Below are 24238 nucleotides of genomic sequence, written 5' to 3' on the forward strand. Positions count from 1 at the left end.
AAGTTCTCTTACTTCGTGTTCAGTAAGGTATGAAAATATAATGCTTTTACGTTGTGCACCTTTTATGTAATATAATATCTGTGTTATATGTCAGAAATGATTTTTCATGTTTTATTTCCTTTAACAGCTAAACTCGTTCATTATAAGCATTTGCCAATAGTCCAATATTTTTGAAAAAAAAATGCAGTTTTAATGTTACATACCATTAATTTATTTTTAGATCGGAAATGGGGAATCGGCATCCGTCTTACAAGAGGAAATATATCATTGCCAGAAAGGTACACAAATAATTATGGATGTTTGATAAAGTCATTCTTTTGTTTCTTCAATTTCAATATAGCATTCGAAATGTAAACAGTTCTAAGTAACTGACCGATAACGTTTTTCAAATCTTAAAAGATTATATTACAAAAAAACAGTATAACTACGGAGCTGAATCAGTATTTTTTCTGTTTATTTCAGAATCCATTACCAGCACCACATGAACGCTACCTAAGGATCATGTCTGACACGGTACCGGTCTATATCAGTAAACAAAGGTTTCTATATATCAAAATGTTTGTTAGGATCTCTAGATTGAAAACTGCATGACACAGTTGCATTTCGTGTGGTAGAGAATTGATATTCAACATGGCGTCTAAAATGGCCGCCGAAAATTGTTAGATTTCTGTATATGGAGATTTATGGATATACAGAGATACTAAATTATATAGATCTTATTGAAATACACCAACATGTATCTTACGTTGTCAAGAGGATGATAAAAGGGACATTTTATAGAATATTACTAATATCCAAAATGGCGTTCAAGATGGCTGCCAAATTCAGTAAGAGTTTTGATTCATTTGCACTACTACAATTGCACATACCGTGGACAGTTGGGGTCTGCAACTATCGGAGAAAGTTGACAATAATGGACTTTGCAAGAAACCGATAGAAGATCTTTCGGTCACTTACGGGACTCCGTTAGGGCCATCGCCTTTGAATGTGTTGAGCTGAAACGTGATACCCGATAGTACGATGATGAAAACGCGAAACTACGATAACTAAAACGCGACAACACGATGATGATTACGCGATACTACGATAACGAAAACGCGATAATACGGTAGTACGATGATGATAATGCGATATATTATCGCGTTTTCAGAATCGTAATGTCGCGTTATCACCATCGTACTATCGTATTATCGCGATTTCGTTATCGTAGTGGCGTCATTTCACAATTTCATTATCGTACTATTGCGTTATCACTGACGTACTGTCGCGTTATCATCATCGTACTGTCGCGTTATCACCATCGTACTGTCGCGTTATCTCCATCGTTCAGTCGCGTCATCATCATCGTACTGTCGCGTTATCACCATCGTACACACGCTATCATACTGTCGCGTTATCAATATCGCAATATCGCCTTTCGGTGCGCATGTGCATGCTCAAAATTAGAAGATTAGCAGTTATGTTTTTAGAACTACAGCTTTCAAAGTTCCAACCCCGCTCTCACGATAGGGCGATATGCAGAATCGAACGCGGGTCCTCGTGTGTGGAAATCATGATTTATTGATGATCCTTCTATAGCTACAGCTGCTAGATAGCCAAAAGCAACATAATTAACCAGTCCTTTCCTATGCCTTTTCAGCTATCGTCAACTTAAGAGACATTTACAGAGAATGAATTTAAGACGTGTGTGGGATTTTGAACAGGTTCAAAATGCTATGCAGGTATAGCATTTCTCATTCCTGTAAAATCATAAATAAAATTTCTTAGTAAAAGGAGCGTTATCTCTGTCACTTTTGGTCGAGGTTATATAGCTCTAATTCGGTCAAATAAATAGATCCTAATTTAACCATTTTTCGCGCATTTGCGCTTACACCAGGGGCTAAAAAGGCATTATTTCACCCGTAGAGTGTATTTTACATAAAATAAGACGCTTTTCATGCTTATATTTGCATGATTTCTCGTTGCTTACTTGAAAACGGAAAGTAGTGAGTTTATTCTGCGGACCGCTTTCTGAAATGCGGCAAGATCGGGGTACCTGACAGAAACTGTATCACTGTTGATCTGAAGCAGCTTAATTTTAAATAAAACAAAGAACAATTTCTTTTATTGGTATTTAGCCTTGTAAGCCGCTTTACTTTTTTGCAGAAAATTTTAAGACTATGATGCATTAAAATGAAAATATAAGCCATGCAAATTGCGAAAAAAACTTTCTTCGAATATTTTCGAATGGTGTCTTGCGATGCTCCTATTTCAGTGTGGTTATGCGTCTTATGAAATTCAACATCGATAACTTGAGCTTTACAAGACATGCCTTTACTTCAATTTTCAGTTCAGAAATAAAGGCATCATATTTGTAAAAATATTCATGTCAGACAAATAAAAACCGCTCTGATCATGGTACACTGTGACATTCTCTGTTGTTGTTATTAATCATATACTATATAGAAAACTCAAAGCGATTGACCTGCAGAGTTTTTGCCAAATTACATATTTGGTTTTAGCTGTAAAACGTTGTACAACACATGAACAAGCAATAAAAATCATTTTGAATTTTAACAGTGCTTAAATAAGAAGACAAACAGAAACCAGAACACTGGAGGGGAAATTCTTCTATGCACATGGGCACCGGAAGGCGATAGTACGATGATGGTAAGGCGATAGTACGGTGGTGATAACGCGACAGTACGAGGGTAATAACGCGACAGTACGATGATGATAACACGACAGTACGATGGTAATAACGCGACAGTACGATGATGATAACGCGATAGTACGATGGTGATAATGCGACAGTAAGATGTTGATAACACGATAGTACGATGGTGATAACGCGACAGTGCGATGATGATAACGCGACAGTACGATGATAATAACGCGATAGTACGATGGTAATAACGCGATAGTAAGAAAATGAAATTGCGAAATCACGAAACTACGATGGTGAAAACGCGATAATACGATAGTACGATGGTGAAAACGCGATAGTACGATGGTGAGAACGCGATAGTATATCGCTTTAACAATATCGTACTATTGTATTATCGCGTTTTCGTTATCGTAGTATCGCGTTACACATCGTGTTGTCGCGTTTTCGTTACGTAGTTTTGTATTTTGCGTTTTCATCCTCGGCAAACGGGTATCGCGTTTCAGAACAACCCATTCAAAGGCGATGGCCCTAACGGAATTCTGTAGCACGACATAAAACAGTTTCCACCTGTGAGTATATTGAAAAAGATCATTATGTGTTGAAACATGTATATGTTCTAACAACGCACATATCTAATTAAAGATAATAGGTAAGGGTAGATTTCTCGGAAGCATAGTGCACCAAAAACACAGCCTCAGCGCCACGCATTTGCAAAGTAGGCCCACAACAAAAAGAAGCTGTAATGGAAAAATATACAGACGGGTTGCTTCAAAATCTAACAAGTACAAAACTTTATGCCAAATAAAAGACAGACGGGTGGAAGTAGTAAGGGTAAAAACGATACAATTTCTGTATTGACGATATTATTTATTTAAAACGAAATATTTTCTCGTAAAAGCGAGATACAAGCGCAGTAAGATCTCGTAGTTATGTACACGGGTATAGGGTAAATGTCTGTAATAAAGAATAGAATATCTCGTAATACGCGATAAGAACGATTTTTTGTTATAACGATATAATTTATTGTAATTACGATATGTTTTCTCATATGAAACCGTCAATGAAACCGCCATAACGAGTATAAATCTCGAAGTAATGTGATAAGGGTAATTTTCTTATAATAATGATACCTCTTAATTACGAGACAAGACAATTTTTTCCGAATCAAGCCCCGACTTTTGTATTTATGTAAAATTCCATTTTCGTTTATAAACCCATAAAAAATTTAAAAATGCAAAAAGGGGTTGTTTTTCTTTTGTCTGACCGGGCCATTTTTTGACCCCCCAATGCCCAATAGAATCGTCCAAGTTCTGACCAAGTTTCATTAAGATTGGGCCAAAATTGTGACCTCTAAGGTGTTAACAAGCTTTTCCTTTGATTTGACCTGGTGACCTAGTTTTTGACCCCAGATGACCCTATATCTATCACGTCCAAGATTTTATTGAGGGTAACATTCTGACCAAGTTTCATTAAGATTGGACCAAAATTGTGACCTCTAAGAGTGTTAACAAGCTTTTCCTTTGATTTGACCTGGTGACCTAGTTTTTTAACCCAGATGACGCAATATCAAACTTGTCCATGACTTTATTGAGGGTAACATTCTGATCAAGTTTCATTAAGATTGGGCCAAAATTGTGACCTCCAGAGTGTTAACAAGTTTTTCCTTTGACTTGACCTGGTGACCTAGTTTTTGACACCAGGTGACCCAATATCAACTCGTCCCAAGATTTTATCGAGGGTAACATTCTGACCAAGTTTCATTAAGATTGGGCCAAAATTGTGACCTCTAAGAGTGTTTACAGTCAAATTGTTGACGACGATGGACACAGGGCGATCACAAAAGCTCACCTTGAGCACTTTGTGCCAAGGTGAGCTAATAAAAGCTGATTGCAAGATGTGGTCTCTATTGTGTTCACAAGCCAAAAACAGTTAATTTGGCCCTTCAAGGGGCCATGACGGGACCTGGCCAGTTTTCGAAAGGAACCGAGATATGCCAATACAAGTTGTGTGCAACTTTGATTAAAGTTGATTGCAAAATGTGGTCTCTATCGTGTTCACAAGCCAAAAATAGCAAATTTTGTCCCTTTAAGCGGCAATAACTCTGGAACCCATGAAGGGATCTGGCCAGTTTTCGAAAGGAACCGAGATATTATGCCAATTCAAGTTGTGTGCAAGTTTGATTAAAATTGATTGCAAACTGTGGTCTCTATCGTATTCACAAGAAATTATGAACGGACAAACGATCACAAAAGCTCACCTTGTCACTATGTGACAGGTGAGCTAAAAAATTAACATTTTTTGGCACTTTCAATGTTCATTCAGGGGCCATAACTCTAGAACATAAGACTGGATCTGACAGGTTAGGACTAGTTATTTTGCAAGTTTGCATCAAATCAAACCATAAATGATGTCTTTATATGGCTACAAAAGCCGAAAAAGCAAAACTGGCCCTTTAAGGGGCCATAACTCTGGAACCCATGATGGGATCTGGCCAGTTTTCATAGGAACCAAGGTATTATGCTAGTTGTGTGCAAGTTTGGTAAAAGTCGATTGCAAGATGTGGTCTCCATGGTGTTCAAAAGCCAAAACTATTACATTTGGCCCCTAAAGGGGCCATAACTCTGGAACCCATGAACTGATCTGGCCAGTTGCCAAAAGGAACCAAGATATTATGCCGATACAAGTTGTGTGCAAGTCTGATTAAGGTTGATTGCAAAATGTGGTCTCTCGTGTTCACAAGCCAAAAATAGCAAGTTTTGGCCATTTATCTATCGTGTTCACAAGAAATTGTGAACGGATGATGGACGGACGACTGGCAATCACAAAAGCTCACCTTGTCATTTTGTGACAGGTGAGCTAAAAATACACAAATCTATTTACACTTGTACCTGTTGAGAACCTTATAAGAACTGAATGTTTGGCAACAGTGAAGTAAAGGTACACTCAGTGGCAATAAACAACGACAAGCTTCAGATTTTTTTCTTTGTTTCATGCCATTGTTGGCTGCAGCACTATTTTTCACAAAGCACATTTAACAGCAATTGATGTTTCTATTTTTTGACAGTAGACAGGATGTAATAGTTCCCTTCTATATTTTTTTCTTCTGCATGTCTTTTACCATGTATTAACAGGATTGCAGGTAAATCAAAGTTTGGGCAAAAAAAAAATAAATAACAGCACTATCTTGTCCATATACAGGTTACAATTTATCCAAGAAGTTATCTAATCCTTGCACTTGTTCTTTAAGTCCCTTGCGTTTTCTGATTGCAGTGACGATTTCCCCTGTTTTGGTAGTTGGATCCAGAGCACTACCACCGGGCATCACTTTCCAGTGGTCAAATACACACTGTGGAAAAGCCTGACCTCCTGTTGCAGCTCTCAATTCTGATGTGAATCCTGTTAAAAAGTAATAAAAACTTGTTGTTTTAATGCATACTAAAGGCATGGTTCATTCAACTTATTGCCCAAAAAATTTCAAGCACTTTATAAGGTTCAAAAACTCCAATTCAAGCACTTATGAAGCATTGCAAGTAATACATTTCATCCACCATGGGGCATTTTAACTTTTAGCCTGCTGGTGGCAAGTGATTTAACCTTCGAGACCAGTGCATACCACGATCAGCATGCATTGCAGGCTGATCACGGTTTGTACTGCTCGCTATTCAATAAAAAATTTTGTCCATAAATTTAAAGTGAACACCCCTTTGAATAGTGTTACTGCCTAAATGGAATAGTTACCAACAAGAGGGCCAAGGTCACCTGAGTAACACACCATAACAGTGTAAATATGTTTTACCTAGTGATTTCATAGAGATGAATATTCTGACCAATTTTCATTAAGATCGGACCAAAAACGTGGCCTCTTGAGTGTAAACAAGCTTTTTCTTTGATTTGACCTAGTGACCTAGTTTTTTTTTTTTTACCCCATATTCAAACTTGTCCAAAATTTCATGAAAACATTGACAAACAAGAGATCAAAGAGTGATCTTGGCGCCCACCAATGTGCCATTTTCGAGTGTTCCAAATTTCAAGACTTACTGACTAGCTCAAGGTAAAATTTTCGTTTCCGTACACAACAGTGCATGTGGTCCAAATTCGAAAGCTGTAGCTTGAGAAATGTGAAAGTAGGTCACTAGATCAAATTTCAAGGACAAAGTTCTTTGTATACAAAACTATGCATGTGCATCAAGTTCGAAGGCTGTAGCTTGAGAAATCTGGGAGTAGGTCACTAGGTCAATCTTAAGTTCAAAGTTTATTTCGGTACACAAAACTATGCAAGTGGTCCAAATTTGAAGGCTGTAGCTTGAGAAATGTGAAAGTAGGTCACTAGGTCAAAATCAAGGTCAAATTTCACTTCAGAACACAAATCTATGCATGTGGTCCAAATCTGAAGCCTGTACCTTCAAAAATGTGGAAGTAGGTCACTAGGTCAATGTCAAGGTTTGTTGCGGTACACAATCCTATGCATGTGGTCTAAATTTGAAGCCTGTATCTACAGAAATGTGAAAGTAGGTCACTAGGTCAATCTTAAGGTCAAAGTTCATTATGGTATACAAAACTATGCAAGTGGTCCAAATTTGAAGGCTGTAGCTTGAGAATGTGAAAGTAGGTCACTAGGTCAAAATCAAGGTCACATTTCATTTTGAAACACAGAACTATGCATTTGGTCCAAATTTGAAGCCTGTACCTTCAAAAATGTGAAAGTAGGTCACTAGGTCAATGTCAAGGTCAAAGTTTTTTTCAGTGCACAAAACTATGCAGGGGGTCCAAATTTGAAGGCTGTAGCTACAGAAATGTGCAAGTAGGTTACTAGGTCAAAATCAAGGTCAACTCATGTCAAGGTTAATCTTGCCACTCAAAAATATACATGTGGTCCAAATTTGAATGTTGTAGTTATTGACAAGAAGATTTTAAAAGCTTTTCCCTATATAAGTCTATATGAACCGTGTGACCCCCGGGGCAGGGCCATATTTGACCCTAGGGGGATAATTTGAACAAACTTGGTAGAGAACCACTAGATGATGCTACATTACAAATATCAAAGCCCTAGTCTTTGTGGTTTGGACAAGAAGATTTTCAAAGTTTTTCCCTATATAAGTCTATGTAAACCATGTGATGTCCAGGACGGGGCCATATTTGACCCTTGGGGAATAATTTGGACAATCTTAGTAGAGGACCACTAGATGATGTCATATACAAAATATCAAAGCCCTAGGACCTGTGGTTTTAGACAAGAGGTTTTTCAATTTTTTTCCCTATAAAAGTCTATATAAACCATGTGACCCCCAGGGGTGGGGCCATATTTGACCTCAGGGAGGACCACTAGATTTTGCTACACACCAAATATCAAAGCCCTAGGCCCTGTGGTTTTGGACAAGATCAGAAACCATTTAACTGTTCCTGGCAAATGAGACCTTGACCTTTGACCTAATGACCTCAAAAATCAATAGGGGTCATCTACTGGTCATGACCAACCTCACTATCAATTTTCTTGAGACTAGGCCTAAGCGTTCTTGGGTTATTGCCCGGAAACCATTTTACTGTTACTGGTCACTGTGACCTTGACCTTTGACATACTGACCTCAAAATTGATAGGGGTCATCTGCTGGTCATGACCAACCTCCTTATCAACACTCATGATCCTAAGCCCAAGAGTTCTTAAGTTACCATCCGGAAACCGTTTTACTGTTCAGGGTCATTGTGACCTTGAACTTTGACATACTGACCTCAAAATCAATGATGACCTATCTCCCTATCAACTTCCATGATCCTAAGCCCAAGCATTCTAGAGTTATCATCCGGAAACCGTTTTACTGTTCAGGGTCACTGTGACCTTGACCTTTGACATACTGATCTCAAAGTTAATAGAGGTCATCTGCTGGTGATGACCAACCTCCCTATCAACTTTCATGATCCTAGGCCCAAGTGTTCTTGAGTTAACATCCGGAAACCGTTTTACTAATCAGGGCCACTGTGACCTTGGCCTTTGACATACAGATCTCAAAATCAATAGGGGTCATCTGCTGGTGATGACCAACCTCCCTAATTACTTTCATGATTCTAGGCCCAAGCGTTCTTGAATTATCATCCGCAAATGGATTGGTCTACATACAGACCGACATCTGCAAAACAATATACCCCTCCTTCTAAGGGGGCATAAAAAGTAATTGCTTTAAAATGCTTGGGAGTGTTTTAGATTATTGGTTTTTGAGGCTACTTCCCACACTGTAAAGCACCTAATATGAATAGGGGTAGCCCATCTCAAAAGTAATACATGACTCACCGAACGATTCATTTACAGGCATGTGAGCCTTCAGAATTGACTGCCCTACAATAATTTCATAGTTCTCCTGCATTTCACCACGTTTCCTATTAAGTACAGAGAAACATCCTCCTTGGGCTGCTGTTGGTACCTGAAAGAGGTAAATACAAAATTTCGTTTATTATATATATATATATATATATATATATATATATATATTTATTCTAGCAAGAGGGCCAGTTGTTTTTTTTTTCTGGCCAATTTGTGCCCCAGTCCTAATGGCAACGAGTGTTTTTTTCTCTCTAAATTTCAATGCTAAAATTCCCAAAGTTTTTTTTTTTTTCAACTTTATCAGACAAGACTACTGAAACCTTAAAACATCTGAAACAAAAGACAATTTGCTAACCTAATGCACAATGATAAATTTTATGACCATTTTTTTTTTTTATTTGACGTTTAAGTAAACTAGAAAGTGTCTTAATGGGGGTATATCCTTCACAAACGTATTATATAAAGGCTTCATTATTCTAGGCCATATACTTCTTGAGCTATGAGCATCACAGATTTTGACTATTTCAAGGGCCAAATCTCAAGATGAATGCAAAGTGTGCAAGGGCATCATGATAAAGGCTCATGCAAGGTCTCATGAATTTACATCAAATACTTTTAAGAGGCCACAACTCTGACGGACGGACAGACAAGACAAATCTATATGCCCCCTTCACTAAGTGACGGGGGCACATTTTTTTTTTTTTTAAACAATTCCCTTTTTAGGCATTTTATGAAGTTTGAAGGTTCTAGGTCAAATGGTTCTCAAGTTATTGACCGGAAATGAATTTCCATGTTCTGTCCGCTGCGACCTTGACCTTTAATAGTGACCCCAAAGTGGGTCAAGTGGTTCTCAAGTTATTGATCGGAAATGGATTTCCATGTTCAGGGTCATGTGACTTTGCCTTTTTTTTTTTTTTTTTTTTTGGGGTGATCCCAAAATCAATTGGGGTCATCTACTCTGTATGACCAATCATACCATGAAGTTTCAACATTCTGGATCAAGTGGTTCTAAAGTTATTGACTGGAAATAGTTTTCCATGTTCAGGCCCCTGTGACCTTGACCTTTGATGGAGTGACCCCAAAAACAACAGGGCTCGTCTACTCCAAAAGCTCTGCCACCCTATGAAGTTTGAAAGTTCTAGGTCGGATGGTTCTCCAGTTATTGATCGAAAATGAAGTGTGACGGATGGACAGGGCAAAAACAATATGTCTCCCAAAGTGGTGGTGGTGGTTGGAGACATAATAAATCCTGGTAGAAGGTCACACAAGGAAGAATTTGTGTGAAATAATTTTATTTTAAAATCTGGCAGTTTTAACTCATACACATACATAGGGAAAGTGATCATGCCCATGTTTTTTTTAATTAAATCCGAATAATTCAACAAATCTTAGTAGATGGTTATATAAGGACCATTTGTGTGAAATTTCATAATTGATTCAATGGTTTAGATGTCATCTGAAGATTTTTCTAGTTTTAGCTCTGACGGCCCCTATGTGCAATAGAGCGTACCATTTGAACAACATAGCAAGACCATATATCAAGGTAAATATACTTTTCAACTTCAATGTAATGTCATGGCATACTGTCATACACGCGGAAAATCATAAAACATACTCTTATTTCTACAAGGTAGACGGGTTCCATAAGACCTGGTACAGCTGTCAACATACAGGCATACAAGACTCTTCTTGTCGTTGGGATGATCTGGCCACCACCTCTGTGAATAGCATCAGCGTGGAGAGTTACGTCATGTATATCAAATCTCACACCACGAACATTTTCATCACAAAGAACACCCTGCAATAAGCAAACAAATCTGTTTGGTCATTTTTACATTTCTGGCTATATAAATGCAGCATTACGCAATATCAAATGAAGATCTAAGGAGGATTTCACTTGAGAGACTTCATTACAGGTGATCATGTATCACTTGCAAATATGCTCCTAGCTATCAGACAAAAACATTTTTTTGCAAAACAGTTTCATGAATTGGTACCATGTTGGTTATACCTCAGAAAAATTTGCAGATATGCTTGTAAGTGGTCTCAATATGGCAAATATTTTTGCCATGTTATACGTAAACCTCCAACAGGGTAACAAGAGCTCCTCCAAGCGGGACAATATACACCAAAGGGTTATATCAGAGGACAGAAGCAAAATTTAAAGATTTTTTTTTTTTTTTTTTTTGGTGGGAGGAAGCAGGGTTTGTAGATTGCTGCAGTCGGCACATTATCTCACCACCAACTGCCTAAATTTCAAGTTTTTTGAAGTCCATACTTTAATATTTTTTCAAGTTATGCTCTGGACACTAAATACGATTGGATGGTTGGGTCAAGTAGTTGGTACTTACTCATGTACTGATTTTGCTAAAATACTGGAGTATTACTATCAGTACTTGGAGTAGTTTACGAGTACCACAGTATAGATTCAAATTTACCAGTGAATTTCATACCAAACAAGAATAGTCACAAGCATACTTCTTCATTGCTCAGTTCTACACATTTCACTCTTAAATGATAGTTGCAGCTCAATTTCTTCTGTTATTTCTTATCAGCACACGAGTGCAAGTTAACAAAATTTGTTTTCTTCAATTAGATCAAAATTTTAACTTTAAAATAGTTTCTTTTAACATTCTGTTAGCTTAGTTTAAATTCTCAAATTCCTGTTTAACAAACCTGAATGGGAGATTTGGACACCTGGTCAAATTGAGGGTTTTTTGTCCTTCACTCACAAGTTTTGTTAAAGTTCTAGATTTCTGCTAACACTTTTTACTGAACCCTTGACAGCTTTCAGAAATAAGCTTTTGTACATTGTTCTAAGATCCCATTCCAACTTCCCAACCCCCCTTACACTGGGTGGTATCAGGTATTGGCAAACTGTTTGATTAGATGGGTAATTCCTTTGCAGCCCAAATGAAATTTAAAAAATTCCTTCACATAACGAAGACACAATCTGCAGGCTTTCTAGCCAGCCATTACAAAAAAGTAAGAGAAAAATAGGAATAAATGTCAGACAAAAAAGTAGGAAAAAATAAGGAAATCTGACCAAAAAAGCAGGTGAGCTATGAAGGCTCTCCGTGGGAATTGAATCTAGGTCTTAGATATGGATTCAGACAAATGAAAGTTTGGCCGGACAGGGCCAAAACTACATGCTTCTATCAATAACAAACCTCCTTTGTAGCCCACTGGAAGCCAGCCACTACACTGTCTTTGATTTCATTGAGGTACTGTACTCCTTTTGTAACATCAATCAACAAGTTTGGGCCAGTTCCTTCTGGACCAAAACACCAGATCTTTCTTGCTTCAGAGACATCAAAGTCATACTTGTCTGCCAAGATTCGAGCCCTTTCCTTCATCTCCTGCCTTGGTGTGATCTCACCCTAAAACAAAACATCAAATTATTTCAAATGGAGAGTTTCTAAGTTATTCAAAATGGTTAGGTTTTAGAAAACATGAGATTTTTATTTTTCTTCAGCTACATAAAAGCATTATTTTCTTTATAACCCTACCCACCCCAATTTACTTGAAGCCCCAAACAGGTAAACCTTAAAATGCCCCGTTTCTTGCCCACCTGACCTAGTTCTCATCTCTTGATAGCTTAGTATCTAATTTGGCCAAGATTACATTACAAGGTCACTAACCCCAAAGCACATAGATCATTCGTGCAAAGTTTCATCCAAGTCCATTCAGTGGTTTTGGAGTAGTTCTTTAAAGAAAATGTTGACTAGTGCCACCCTATCCCCCCAGAAAGAAAAACCCTTGTGTAGTTGGTGGTTCTATCCTAATGTCTATCCCTGCCTAAAATAATATGTAGGAGCACTTAGGTCTTCCTAGCCTGCTAGCAGCATGTGATTCTGCCTTTTGACCAGTGCAAACCAGGATCAGCCTGTACAGATTCAGTCAGCAAATTTTCAGTGAACATCCCTTTGAAAAAATTAATGGTACTGCCCGAGTTGAATGACAGACAAGTCCATTTTAGAAATTTAGCAAGGTAAAGGTGAACAGCTGAAAAGCCGACATATGTTTCTTACCGTACTTGTGCACTTAAGAACTTTTGACAGTGATGTCAATAAAAACATTTAATATGAATTCAAAATACAGTACTTACATTATCAATTTGGGCTTGCAATTCTTCATCTAAAGGTCTAGCCTTCATAAAAAGACGGTTATGTTTGTTTGGTGACTTCGACAGGCACGTTATTGAGGATTCCTCTGTAACAGTTTCACGGTATGATACGACGGGGTCAGATTTCTTCAGCGGAATGCACGCATGGTCCTCCTCAAGATCTTTAAGACAAATCTCCAAATGTAATTCTCCTGCACCAGCGATGATGTGCTCTCCTGACTCCTCAATTGTACACTGAAACAAAATAAATTTAAGAACTAGATGTGTGTCCATAGGACACAGGTGCCCCCCACTCCTGCCACTGTAACATGGTTTAATGACTCAGGTTAAACAATTTTTAAGAACCTTATGTGTATTTTTCACTTAGTTGGTCATAATTTTGGCCTAGCTGAGTAAAATCCTAAAGAGAACACTTCATAGGCTATAAAACAATCTTCTGTTTTATGATTCTAGGTCAAGTACATTTTGTACTTACGTGTTTCATCAGGGCTCTCGCGAGTGGGCGACTTGAGCGAAATAGGCGCTCTAGAACTTCAAACTTCGCTCAAATTAACCTCAAAGCGAAATGCAAGTCGCCCCCAAATTTTTTTTTGATTTCCGCACTCGCTAATTAGTGCTACCCGGACTGTTGACAATTTGCACGGTGTCATAACGAGTGCCGAATACACAAACACACGCCAGGTAGCATAATTTAAGCTCCTCCTACTTCAGGTACTTGCGAGATTTTCCCGAGAAGTGTGAAAGCGAATCAAATTATCCGATACACCTCATGATTGTGTTCAGCCAATTAAGGGCGCCCTTTACGTCTTTGACACTTCGTTTTTTAATTTTGTCAACATTGTTCGAGGCAAAAAGCAAAGTGTTTTTTTTAAGAAACTACTGATTAAACCCTGCGATTAATTGGAATTTTGGTACACAATTATTTGTTATCTTTTGATAAAAGAAGACATGTAATGTAAATTAACAATGTTTAAATTTTACTTCCATCGATGAATTTTGTTTGAATATTATTTCTAGATTACACCGTTTTTCTTTCAGTTTCATTCGAGTAGATTCTGACATTCCTCGGTGAATGACTCGGTGTTTTAAAAATAAACACTTCATACAAGATATAACCAAAATTTGGCGGGTTACATTTACAGAATCGGCTTGAATTTTGAAAACGATTTTTTTTTCAGAATTTTTTAACGAAACAATAACCACTGTATGGGAAATGATCTAACTAAGAAAATGAATGGTCACATCAATACTTTTTATCAAGAAACAAGAAAATTACAGCCACCTTTCGAATCACTCGACATCATTGCGGTAGGAAATGTCATCCCACTTCTCCCAAAAGTCTCCCCACTTCTCCCTAAATCTGCTTGAGGGAGAAGTGACTTCTCCCAAAAAATTGGACCTAGCTAGACCCCTGGTTTCATAAACTTTTTTTTTGAGTAAGTCTGGACAAGAAGTCTGGGTCTTGTGTAGTGAAATAATGACTGTAGGTAAAATATTTTCGAAGCTACGCGCGACAAAACATTAAAATGACAATTTTTTCCTAGGTCAGGGGCCATTACTCCTACAATACTGAATGAATCTGGACGCGAAACCCCAGGTGCACAACTGCACATGCTGACCAACATTCCTGTAAACTTTGGTGACTCTAGATCAAACCCTAATATCTTACCTGTACCATGGGATCTGATTTTGAGAGACGCTTAAGACCTTCTACAAGCTTTGGCAATTCAGATGGGTTTTTGCATTCAACTGCAACTCTCACAACTGGACTCACAGAGAATTTCATCACCTGGTAAAAAACATTTGTATATTATATTATATATATTTATATATATATCATGTTTTTGTTAAAAATATTTGAAAGCGAATTATTTCAACACAGAACGTCAGTAATCATTTGTATCTTTGAAGAAGGAAGCCAACTCGTTATCTACATGTCTGACAATTTGTATTATGGGATTTCAATTCTTTATTACATACAAGTCAGGATACTTTCTAAATCGGAGTACAAGTATATGAAGATTGCAACAGCTGTAATGAGGAAACTATTACACCATTATTAAACAAGGAGCTGCGTTCAATAAATGCTTGATGCCCCCGGTGGCATCCTTGTGTCGATACAAAGCAACCTAAGTCCAAAACGAGGTTACTGTCAAGGTCAAACTGAGGTCAGGTGATGTCTGAAAATGAGGAATGGTCACAGGTTACATCTGCATTAGTATCAAGTCATTCTAGTTAGGGGTATTGATGCTAGACGAAACGGTCCCATTTGGTTAACCTCGTACGGACGGACAGGACAATCACTATATGCCTCCCGCATCAGTAGATGCCAGGGGCATAAAAATTGTTTGTGGTAACATAACATGAAGTTTTTTGTGTGTGTAGGCAGGTAGGGATTTTTTATTGGTTTTGAATTATAAGATTCTTTCACTGGTTGTAGGTGCAGATGGGAATTTCCTGCCTTGAGGGTAACTGTTTAGGCGGCAACGAGGTTCCTACCGAGTTACCGCCTAAACAGTTACCCGAGAGCTGGATATTCCTATATGCACCTATAACTGGTGACAGAATCTTTTTCTTGCATACTGACATTAAGAAATAATAATATATAATCAAATCAATTGAACGGCTTTCTTTTTAGAACTATTTCTTATAGCAGCCTATTTAAACAAAGCGTGGGAAACCAACGTCTGTAAACAGAAAAGACGTCGTGACGTTTCAAAGACAAATAACAATGTTTAGCTCCGGTTTTGTTGTATCAGTTGCAGCGTAACGTTATTATTTGATAATATAACGTGTTTTGAATCGAGAAATATACCACCAGGAACAAAGAGGAACTGTCAAGGTATTGGACTTTTATTCCTTTTTTTTAAAAAAATAAATTACCACATAAAGCTTCCACATATCTGTAGTTCGTAATACGTCATTTAAAGCACAAGAGTAATCTTACACCCCGGGGTGTAAGATGGATTTTTCCAACACCGGAAATCCCAGGGGTCCTGAAATATTTTCAGGGTCTACTTGTCCAGGGACAAGTTGGGCCCACAAATCCACTTGTCCGTACCAAAGAAGAACTTGTCTGTACTTTTTAGTTTAAAAAGGGAAGGATCAGCATTATCATTACTAAATAAACAAATAATACAAACATACACTTCTGTTGACTTCTATTTTGACTTATATAAAGTTTTTATGTTATGACTAGAACCATCCATTTGAAAATATGTTATAACTAGCAGGCTAAGTGACTAGAACATCCACTTGAAAATATGTTATGACTAGCAAGTTTAGTGAGTAGAGAATAATTAAGAACACTTGAACACATGCCATTGACAAAAATAATCTCAGTATGCCTAGAATTTCTACCCTGGTCCCATAACATTCACTGAATACTGCACTGGTCTTTCAGGGGTCCTGAAATAAGCTGTCCGAGTTGTTAAATGTCAAAACAATCGACTCGAAAAATTAAGGGCCCAAATTAAGCCACAAATTTTGGCTACTAAACTTGTTTACATAGCACCAACCTAGCTAATCGATTTTCTGAAAATCAAAAATGAAAGTAGATAACGGGAATCCCCAGACTGGCACTCATTTTCAACTTCACGGTATAATTTTCCAATAATGATCATTAAATGTAGTAAACCAGTCCACGTGTCTATAAATGGCTGCATACATTTTTGTTTTGATAATTTAAGGGTCATAAATGATCACAGCATGCCCAGTCACGCAGAATCCTGCGTTTTTCACGCAGAAAACACAATGTGCACGCAAATTTTCCGATGGCCGTGCGTGCAGGAACGCATATTTGTTGTGGCCGGCAAATAAACGAATTCGGCTCAAAAATTGGTGGTCGCTAACCTAAAACCCGGGAAACGCTTGCTTTTGAACAGAAAACCAATAAGCTTCCAGCGGCAAACATCTGCGCGATCTAGATTACTCCAAATACATCACTAACAAAAATGGCAGACGAGCATGAAAAACTTCATTCTGGGTGGAAATATTAAATTGACCTCAGTGCCATATGAAAGGCCGGGTTTTCACTACAAAATAGGCATCGTACAGCATTAGTTCCTGCAGGCGTACTGTTGATAATGTGCAGAACAGAATGGTCATCGAGTACTACTGTAAGCAAATGCCTAAGCCAGAGAAAAAGCTGCTGAAGCATTTAGGCCTTAGACATTCGTAATAGTTAAATACTGTTCTTTATGCCTTAGCAGCATATAGTAAACAGGCTAGGCCTATATAAATACAGTATGACTGAGTTTACTGAATACTGTAAACATTATCTAATATCTGTTGCTTTTAGTTTTCATACCAGTACGTATGTTCATGTTTTGGGAAAATTCAGTGTACCCAGATTTTTTAAGCCTGTACCCACTTTTTCCAAAAGTAGTGGGTACAGGTACCCACTTTTTAAAAATCCTGTGGGCATGCTGGATCACAAACAGATTAGATATTGCCTTTAGGCATGCGGAAATCACAATGAGGCCGATTAGTTTCGTTTTCATAAAATGTTTACCACGGAAATTTTACTTGTCCCCGGACAAGCCAGCTTCTAAAGACTGCTTGTCCAGACCGAGGAATCCACGAATCGGACAACTCGTACAGCTTATTTCAGGACCCCTGAATCCCTGTCTGGTATGCAAGAAATAATCATACAGGTGAATTTTTTTTTCTGTTTAAACTAAATGCTGCATAGAAAAATTGTCAAAGAGTATGGTCAATAGTCTAAAAAAATTTCAAGACAGATGACTTATTACCAACTTGTTCATTTCATTTAAACTAACTGTGCATTATACACAGTTATGTACTGTAAACAATTTCTGTGTCAATTTTTATTAATTGAATCCAATTAAGCAGCAACAAGAGCTGTTCCTACCCCTCCTCCAGTGGACTTACCTTCATGTTGTGGGCATCTTTGTATGTGGATATGGTACCACCCTTGACCAAAAACTGATCCACTCCTACCAAACCACATATGTTGCCACAGGGTACGTCCGGAATTGGTTCAATGTAGCGACCCATCATCAAAATGGTTCTAAAATAAACAGAGTGCTACTGGTTGAACCAACTGAAACAGCAACCTTAAACACTCGTTTCTTAAACAAAACACTGCTGTTATGCTGTTCCCTCTCAGTGCTTGGATTATATTTTTCACTAGTTTCATCTCTTTCGTCTTGAAAACAAAAGCTTTTACATGGTTCATACAGAACTTTCAAAACAAAATTCAAGTACTTTTCAAGGATGTTTTCCCAATTTTCAAGGACTACACAATTGCATTTGTCGGATTTATTTCTTTTACTTATGATGAATTCTGTCGATTTTCTACAAAATAAACACCGCAACAATAATCTGGAAATGACCACTGGCGCCAGACCAGAAAGAAAATGCCTCTGTACATGTTGTACCCTGCCCCTAGGTATTCTATAAGAACCATGGTCATGAACGAGAAAATATACTAACCCGTTTCAATCACGCATTTCATACCTAAAACACCCAGTTCCGTAAATGTGTACTATGGATATCAAACAAGTGGTAATTTATCTTCCATTGTGTACCAGTCACATTTCTTCAATACAACTTATCTTAGAAAAACAACGCGTAGTTTATAGTTATTTCAATGTTACACAAAAAACTTGCTTGAACTTCCCCGGTGAAGTTCCGTTCTAGATTACAGAACCAGTCTAATTGGCTAATGTGAAAATGTATGTCAATCGTCATTTTACTACACATGTTCGCTAAAATGTGAAAATGCAGCATAAATGTGCAAAATGAATAAAATAAACAGAACAGATGCAGACCAATGTACGAGTTCAAATTAAAGATCATATACAAGATGATTTTCATTCATTATTTCAAGTTTTATTGTAAAAATGTATTTTTTTAAATTCTGTTTTTGTTTGTTTACATTTCACCAAACATGTGCACACTGCCGTAACCTCTAGACCGGATGTTCCAGGGCTTTTTCACCCTATCTCACGGGGCCGATATTCGGCCCCATTCCCAATGCCAAATATGCTCTATTTTTCCCAATCTGGAGCAAAAAATTCCCAATCCAATGAAAAATTTCCCAACTGAAATCAGTTACTTTCTGTTTTTCAATAATAATTCTTGCACAATTAGTTTTGTTTGCCAAGTAAATCAAACAAAATGTTGGAAAAACCAACTCTTTTCTATTTTTAGTAACATGACGGTCTGCAACCTCGGCAAAAAATAATTACAAGATTTTGCTGAAGAAATGTATGATTTGTATGCAAAAACCTCTCAAAATGCATAAAAACACAAATATTAATTGAATCAAGTACCCAAAACATGTTGACAGGTAGTTCTTTTACCATTAAAATCAATTGTCACATATTTTCGCGACCCAGTTTTTACACTCGAAAATACTCGCACTTTGCCATTCTACTTTTTGGATAATTTCAGTTATAACTTTGGTGAAAACAAACTGTAAACAAAAATTTTAGCATGACAAATAAAGAGTTACTGTATTTTTAGGCAATATTGGAAGACAATCCTGAAAAAAAAAAAAACTCAAAAATTCACAAGGGGATACTGTCTACCAGTAAAATTTGAAACTGAAAATTCAAACTAATATATATTAATTAAAAACTCACTTATTTGTCAGTATATTTTCCCAAATTTGACAATTTACCGCGTTAAAAATTCCCAATATGACCAGGGGCCTTTTTCCCAAAACCCCCTGAAAAAGCCCTGTGTTCATTAGGGAAGGTCAAGCAAGTTTTTTCTGTAACGTTGACGAAAGCATAAAATATGTTGATAATCTCAGCAATATGGAATATTGAGACAATGTGACTGCTGCACGATGGAAGATAAATTATCCCTTGTTCAATATACTAGGTACCCATTCACCGAACTGTGCGTTTAAGTTGAGAAATTTACGATTGAAACGTGTTAGTATATTTTCCCGTTCATGACCATGGTTCTTATAGAATACCTAGGAGTAAGGTATAACATGTACAGAGGCATTTTCTTTCTGTTCTGGTGCCAGTGGAAATGACCTTCAATTCAGCATCGATAAAATTTCACGTTGTGATAAATGCGTTAAAGAGTACTAAAACCCATCCCAGTACCGTACTATCATTTACTCGTCGGTAAGCCCTGTCGAAGAAAGGTCTGTCATTTGTTCTTTTTTCGATATTTTGGTCTGATCTGTTATTTTTTCTGATTTTCTATTCGCAGAACATCAATTTAAGGACAATTTATCAAAATTTACTATTTTTTTTTTTTCAAAATTCAGGTACTTTTCAAGGAGTTTTTGGCAGTTTAAATTCAAGTACTTTTCAAGTACTAGGCATCAAATTCAAGTACTTTTTAAGACCTGTGCGAACCATGTTTTAAATGTGGGCAGACTTTTTCATTTTTCCTGCATTGAAGCATGCCTTTTCTTCTCCGTATTCCAATGTCTGCCTGTGTTCAATGCTCTCATTGTGCAAATTAAGGTAGTTCTGCACGTTTGGATCAAATTTTTTTCTACAATGTAGAATTCGATTAAACTCCATTTTTTCAAAACTTCAGAATATACCTAGAAAATTCAGCAAATAAAAAAGATAGGGTCGTGTGCTTGATTTTTGCTAGGCTGGTTTGAAAAATTTGGACCTCACACAATATTTCATAATGGGAGTCTATGGGAAAATCATAACTTTCGTAACATTTTCGCGAATAGAATTTTTTCTACAATGTAAATTTTGATGAAACTTCTCAGTTGTAAATAAACACATGGCCTATAATTTGATGAAATAAAATGTATAGGTCCGTGTGCTTACTTTTGAGATGTTTTACCATAATTAAAGGGAACCGGGCATTTCACGCTAATTTTAAGACATTGTTTTGATTTTTTTAACGTGCAATATGTTTTAATATCATATTTTGACTTTAGAAATATAGCAACAGTGCCATTATAACAAATTTACTCACATGTTTAGATTAATTCATAAATTGATTTTCATTTCCGTACGCCGAATCCAGGCTTCATTCTGCGTTTTCCGGATAAATGACGTTACGCCATCACTTCCGGTTTTTCAAACGTGCAGAACTACCTTAAGCCAATAATTTGTTCTTAATTGGTAATGCCTGTATTCTGAATGCTAAGAATTTTTTACACATATAGCCAGGACTTGCGTATGTGTCCCCTAGGGCCAAGTATCAGCTCCATTCCCTATGCTAATTACTCAATTCAGGAAAAGAGGGCCAAGATGGCCCTAGGTCGCTCACATGTGTAACACACCATAACAGTGTAAACATGTTTTACCTAGTGATTTCATGGAGAATTATTCTGACCAATTTTCAATAAGATTGGACCAAAAAACGTGGCCTCTGGAGTGTAAACAAGCACTTTGATTTGACCTAGTGACCTAGTTTTTGACCCCATGTGACCTAGATTTGAAATGGTCCAAGACTTCATGATAAACATTCTGACCAAAATTTATGAAGATAGAATCAACTAGAATGTGTCTGTAGGACACAGGGTATGCCCCCCACTGGTACATTTGTCACAAATGAGGGGCAATAATTCAAATGTTTGCAGTATTAATGGGGTAAAGCCTTAAACATTTTATGAAAAGGATTCATTATTAAAAGCCATATACTTTTTGAGCTATTAACATCACAAACAAAAAATCCACTATTTTGTCTGTATCAAGGGCCATAACTCTAATAAGCGCTAAGATTCTCAAGAAGAATGTCAAATGTGCCAGGTCACATCATGATAAAGACTAAAGCAAGCTTTCATGAATTTACATAAAATACTTTTCGAGCTAGGCACATAATTAGGTGAAAATGTGCATTTCTTTACTATTTCAGGGGCCATAACTTTAAAAATAGGTGTTGGAGCCAGCCAAAAAAAGGAGGTGTCCTATATAGCCCCCCCAAACGTTTGGTGGGGGTATAAAAATGGTAGTTGCATAATGGCGGATACATACAGTCCTCAGTTTTTCTGCTCTGTGACCTTGACCTTAAGACCTGGTTCATGTGTTTTGTTCACTGTCTCATCAACATCTACCTATATGCCAAGTTTGAAGTCAATACCTTGAACAGTTATTTAGTTATACTCCAGATACAAAATATGTCGGACAATTTTGACCTTTGAGCTCAATTTGTGACCTTGAACTTTGGCCTACAGAGCCCGTTCAAGCACCCTGGACACACATCTACCTATTCGTCAAGTTTAAAGTCTAAAGTCTAGACCTTTAATGATTATAAAGTTGTGCCAGGTTTTGTTTCCCAAGACACAAGTTATGTTGATGCATGTCCGAATTCTAATGATGCATTTTCCTCATTTTAACACCTTTTAATACTCTTCATACTAGTCTGTCCTCAACAGTACAATGCTGCGGCAGTGCTCCCAACAGTCTGACTGACATAAACATCTGTTAAAATTTCACCCTGTCTGGTAAAATTATTGAAAATTTTACTAAGAAAAAGATAAATATTTCCTGAATCTGGCTCTTGCGATCTGTGCTCGTCATATTTTACATACCTTTGAATACTCTTCTCATACAAGTCTTCCTTCTTGCCTGGCTTGTAGTTGGGGCCCATGATACGCACCTTCTGTCCAGTAGAAACGGTACCAGAGAAAACACGTCCAAAAGCATAAAATCGTCCCTTGTCTGATGTGGGTACCATCTTTGAGATGTACATCATCAGCTCTCCCTTGGGGTCACAAGATTTTACACCTGCAAGACAAGTTAACCTCCCTATTAAAACTGTTCCGGGTCACGGTGACCTTAACCTTTTGATCTCAAAATTGGAAGGGTTTATCTGCTAGGCAAAATACACTACTGTACCAGCAATATTAATACCCAACTTTGTAGTCCTCTTTGGTGCCATATAACCTATACTGTGTTGGTGCGCCGTAAAACCCAAATAAATTTTTATAAATACCCAACTATTTGATTTACGCACGCATTGAGTGTTGATATAGTTTAACCTAGGTTTTTAAGAGTACTATTCAATGTTGGAGAACTTTACTGCCGACCATGCTGTTATGTAAAGCATCTAGACGATTCAGATTTTCTTACTCTAGTAAAATATCATTGCCTGCGTTTCTATAATTTCATATACGTTTTTATACCCCAGGCCATTTTTTCATCAATTTGGGAATGCCACCAACACCGGTGGAATTGGGAAAATGCTCTCGAAAATTGTCTTAATTGGGACAATTTGCAAATTACCAAAAATCAACATAAATGTGTTTTTGTGTGAAATATTAATGAATTGCATTCCAGTAATTGTTCAACAGTATTATAATTTACCTAAATATACATAGAAATTAGCAAAACCATCTTAAAACAGCAAAAGCCCTAAAAGGTATAATCATTTGGGAATTTAGCCCGCCCGCTTAGCTCAATAGGTAAGAGCGTTGGTCTACGGATCTCGGGGTCGCGAGTTCGATCCTCGGGCGGGGCGTATGTTCTCCGTGACTATTTGATAAACGACATTGTGTCTAATATCATTGGTCCTCCACCTCTGATTCATGTGGGGAAGTTGGCAGTTACTTGCGGAGAACAGGTTTGTACTGGTACAGAATCCAGGAACACTGGTTAGGTTAACTGTCCGCCGTTACATGACTGAAATACTGTTGAAAAACGGCATTAAACCCAAAACAAACAAACAAACATTTGGGAATTTTAAATTAAACTTTGGGAAAAAAACATACTTTTTTGAATTGGGATTACCTCCTTTTACCGGAGGTAGATTTAAAGGGGAAAAAAGCCCTGAACCCTTAAAAATATTATCAGACATGCGTGCTTGCATTATTTCAAAGCATAATTTACGCTAATACACATTTAATCTGGAGCCCTAATCGACCAGTACTGACCACTATACTTTTCAATGAACGAAATTTTATATTATTCCAAATTGCTTTATTATTTTCATAATACTACTACAGCCTGTGCTAATCTGTGAATCTAAAAGTGTTGAATAAACCAGTACTAACCACCAAAGAGTGACCACAATATTGAATCGACCGGTCAATACTCATATTGACCAGCTTTTTGCCAATGTTGCTTTTGAAGGATGCAACTGACTAAGTTTGGTGATGATCCATCAAATGTACTGTCTGAAGGGAACATACATATTCATCAAGTACATCAGGGGGTATAAACTAGCTATTTTTATTTATGGGTCCAGACTG

The 24238-nt window shown here is 37.3% G+C and overlaps 1 protein-coding gene across 1 annotated transcript in view; it reads right to left on the bottom strand.

The window, feature by feature from the left end:
• Positions 1–5615: 5615 nt before the first annotated feature.
• Positions 5616–24238, bottom strand: part of LOC123566063 (elongation factor 2-like) — a 32338-nt gene continuing 13715 nt past the window's right edge. Inside the window, exons 8-15 of the mRNA XM_045359896.2 lie at positions 22580–22775; positions 17980–18118; positions 14756–14875; positions 13069–13320; positions 12131–12340; positions 10576–10758; positions 8931–9060; positions 5616–6043 (exon numbers count right to left, since the gene is read on the bottom strand). Of these exons, the coding sequence (XP_045215831.1) occupies positions 5847–6043; positions 8931–9060; positions 10576–10758; positions 12131–12340; positions 13069–13320; positions 14756–14875; positions 17980–18118; positions 22580–22775 (1427 nt within the window). The 3' untranslated portion in view covers positions 5616–5846. The remainder of the gene's footprint in view (positions 6044–8930; positions 9061–10575; positions 10759–12130; positions 12341–13068; positions 13321–14755; positions 14876–17979; positions 18119–22579; positions 22776–24238) is intronic.

The sequence above is a fragment of the Mercenaria mercenaria genome, chromosome 8, assembly GCF_021730395.1.
Source record: "Mercenaria mercenaria strain notata chromosome 8, MADL_Memer_1, whole genome shotgun sequence".
Lineage (NCBI taxonomy): Eukaryota > Metazoa > Mollusca > Bivalvia > Venerida > Veneridae > Mercenaria > Mercenaria mercenaria.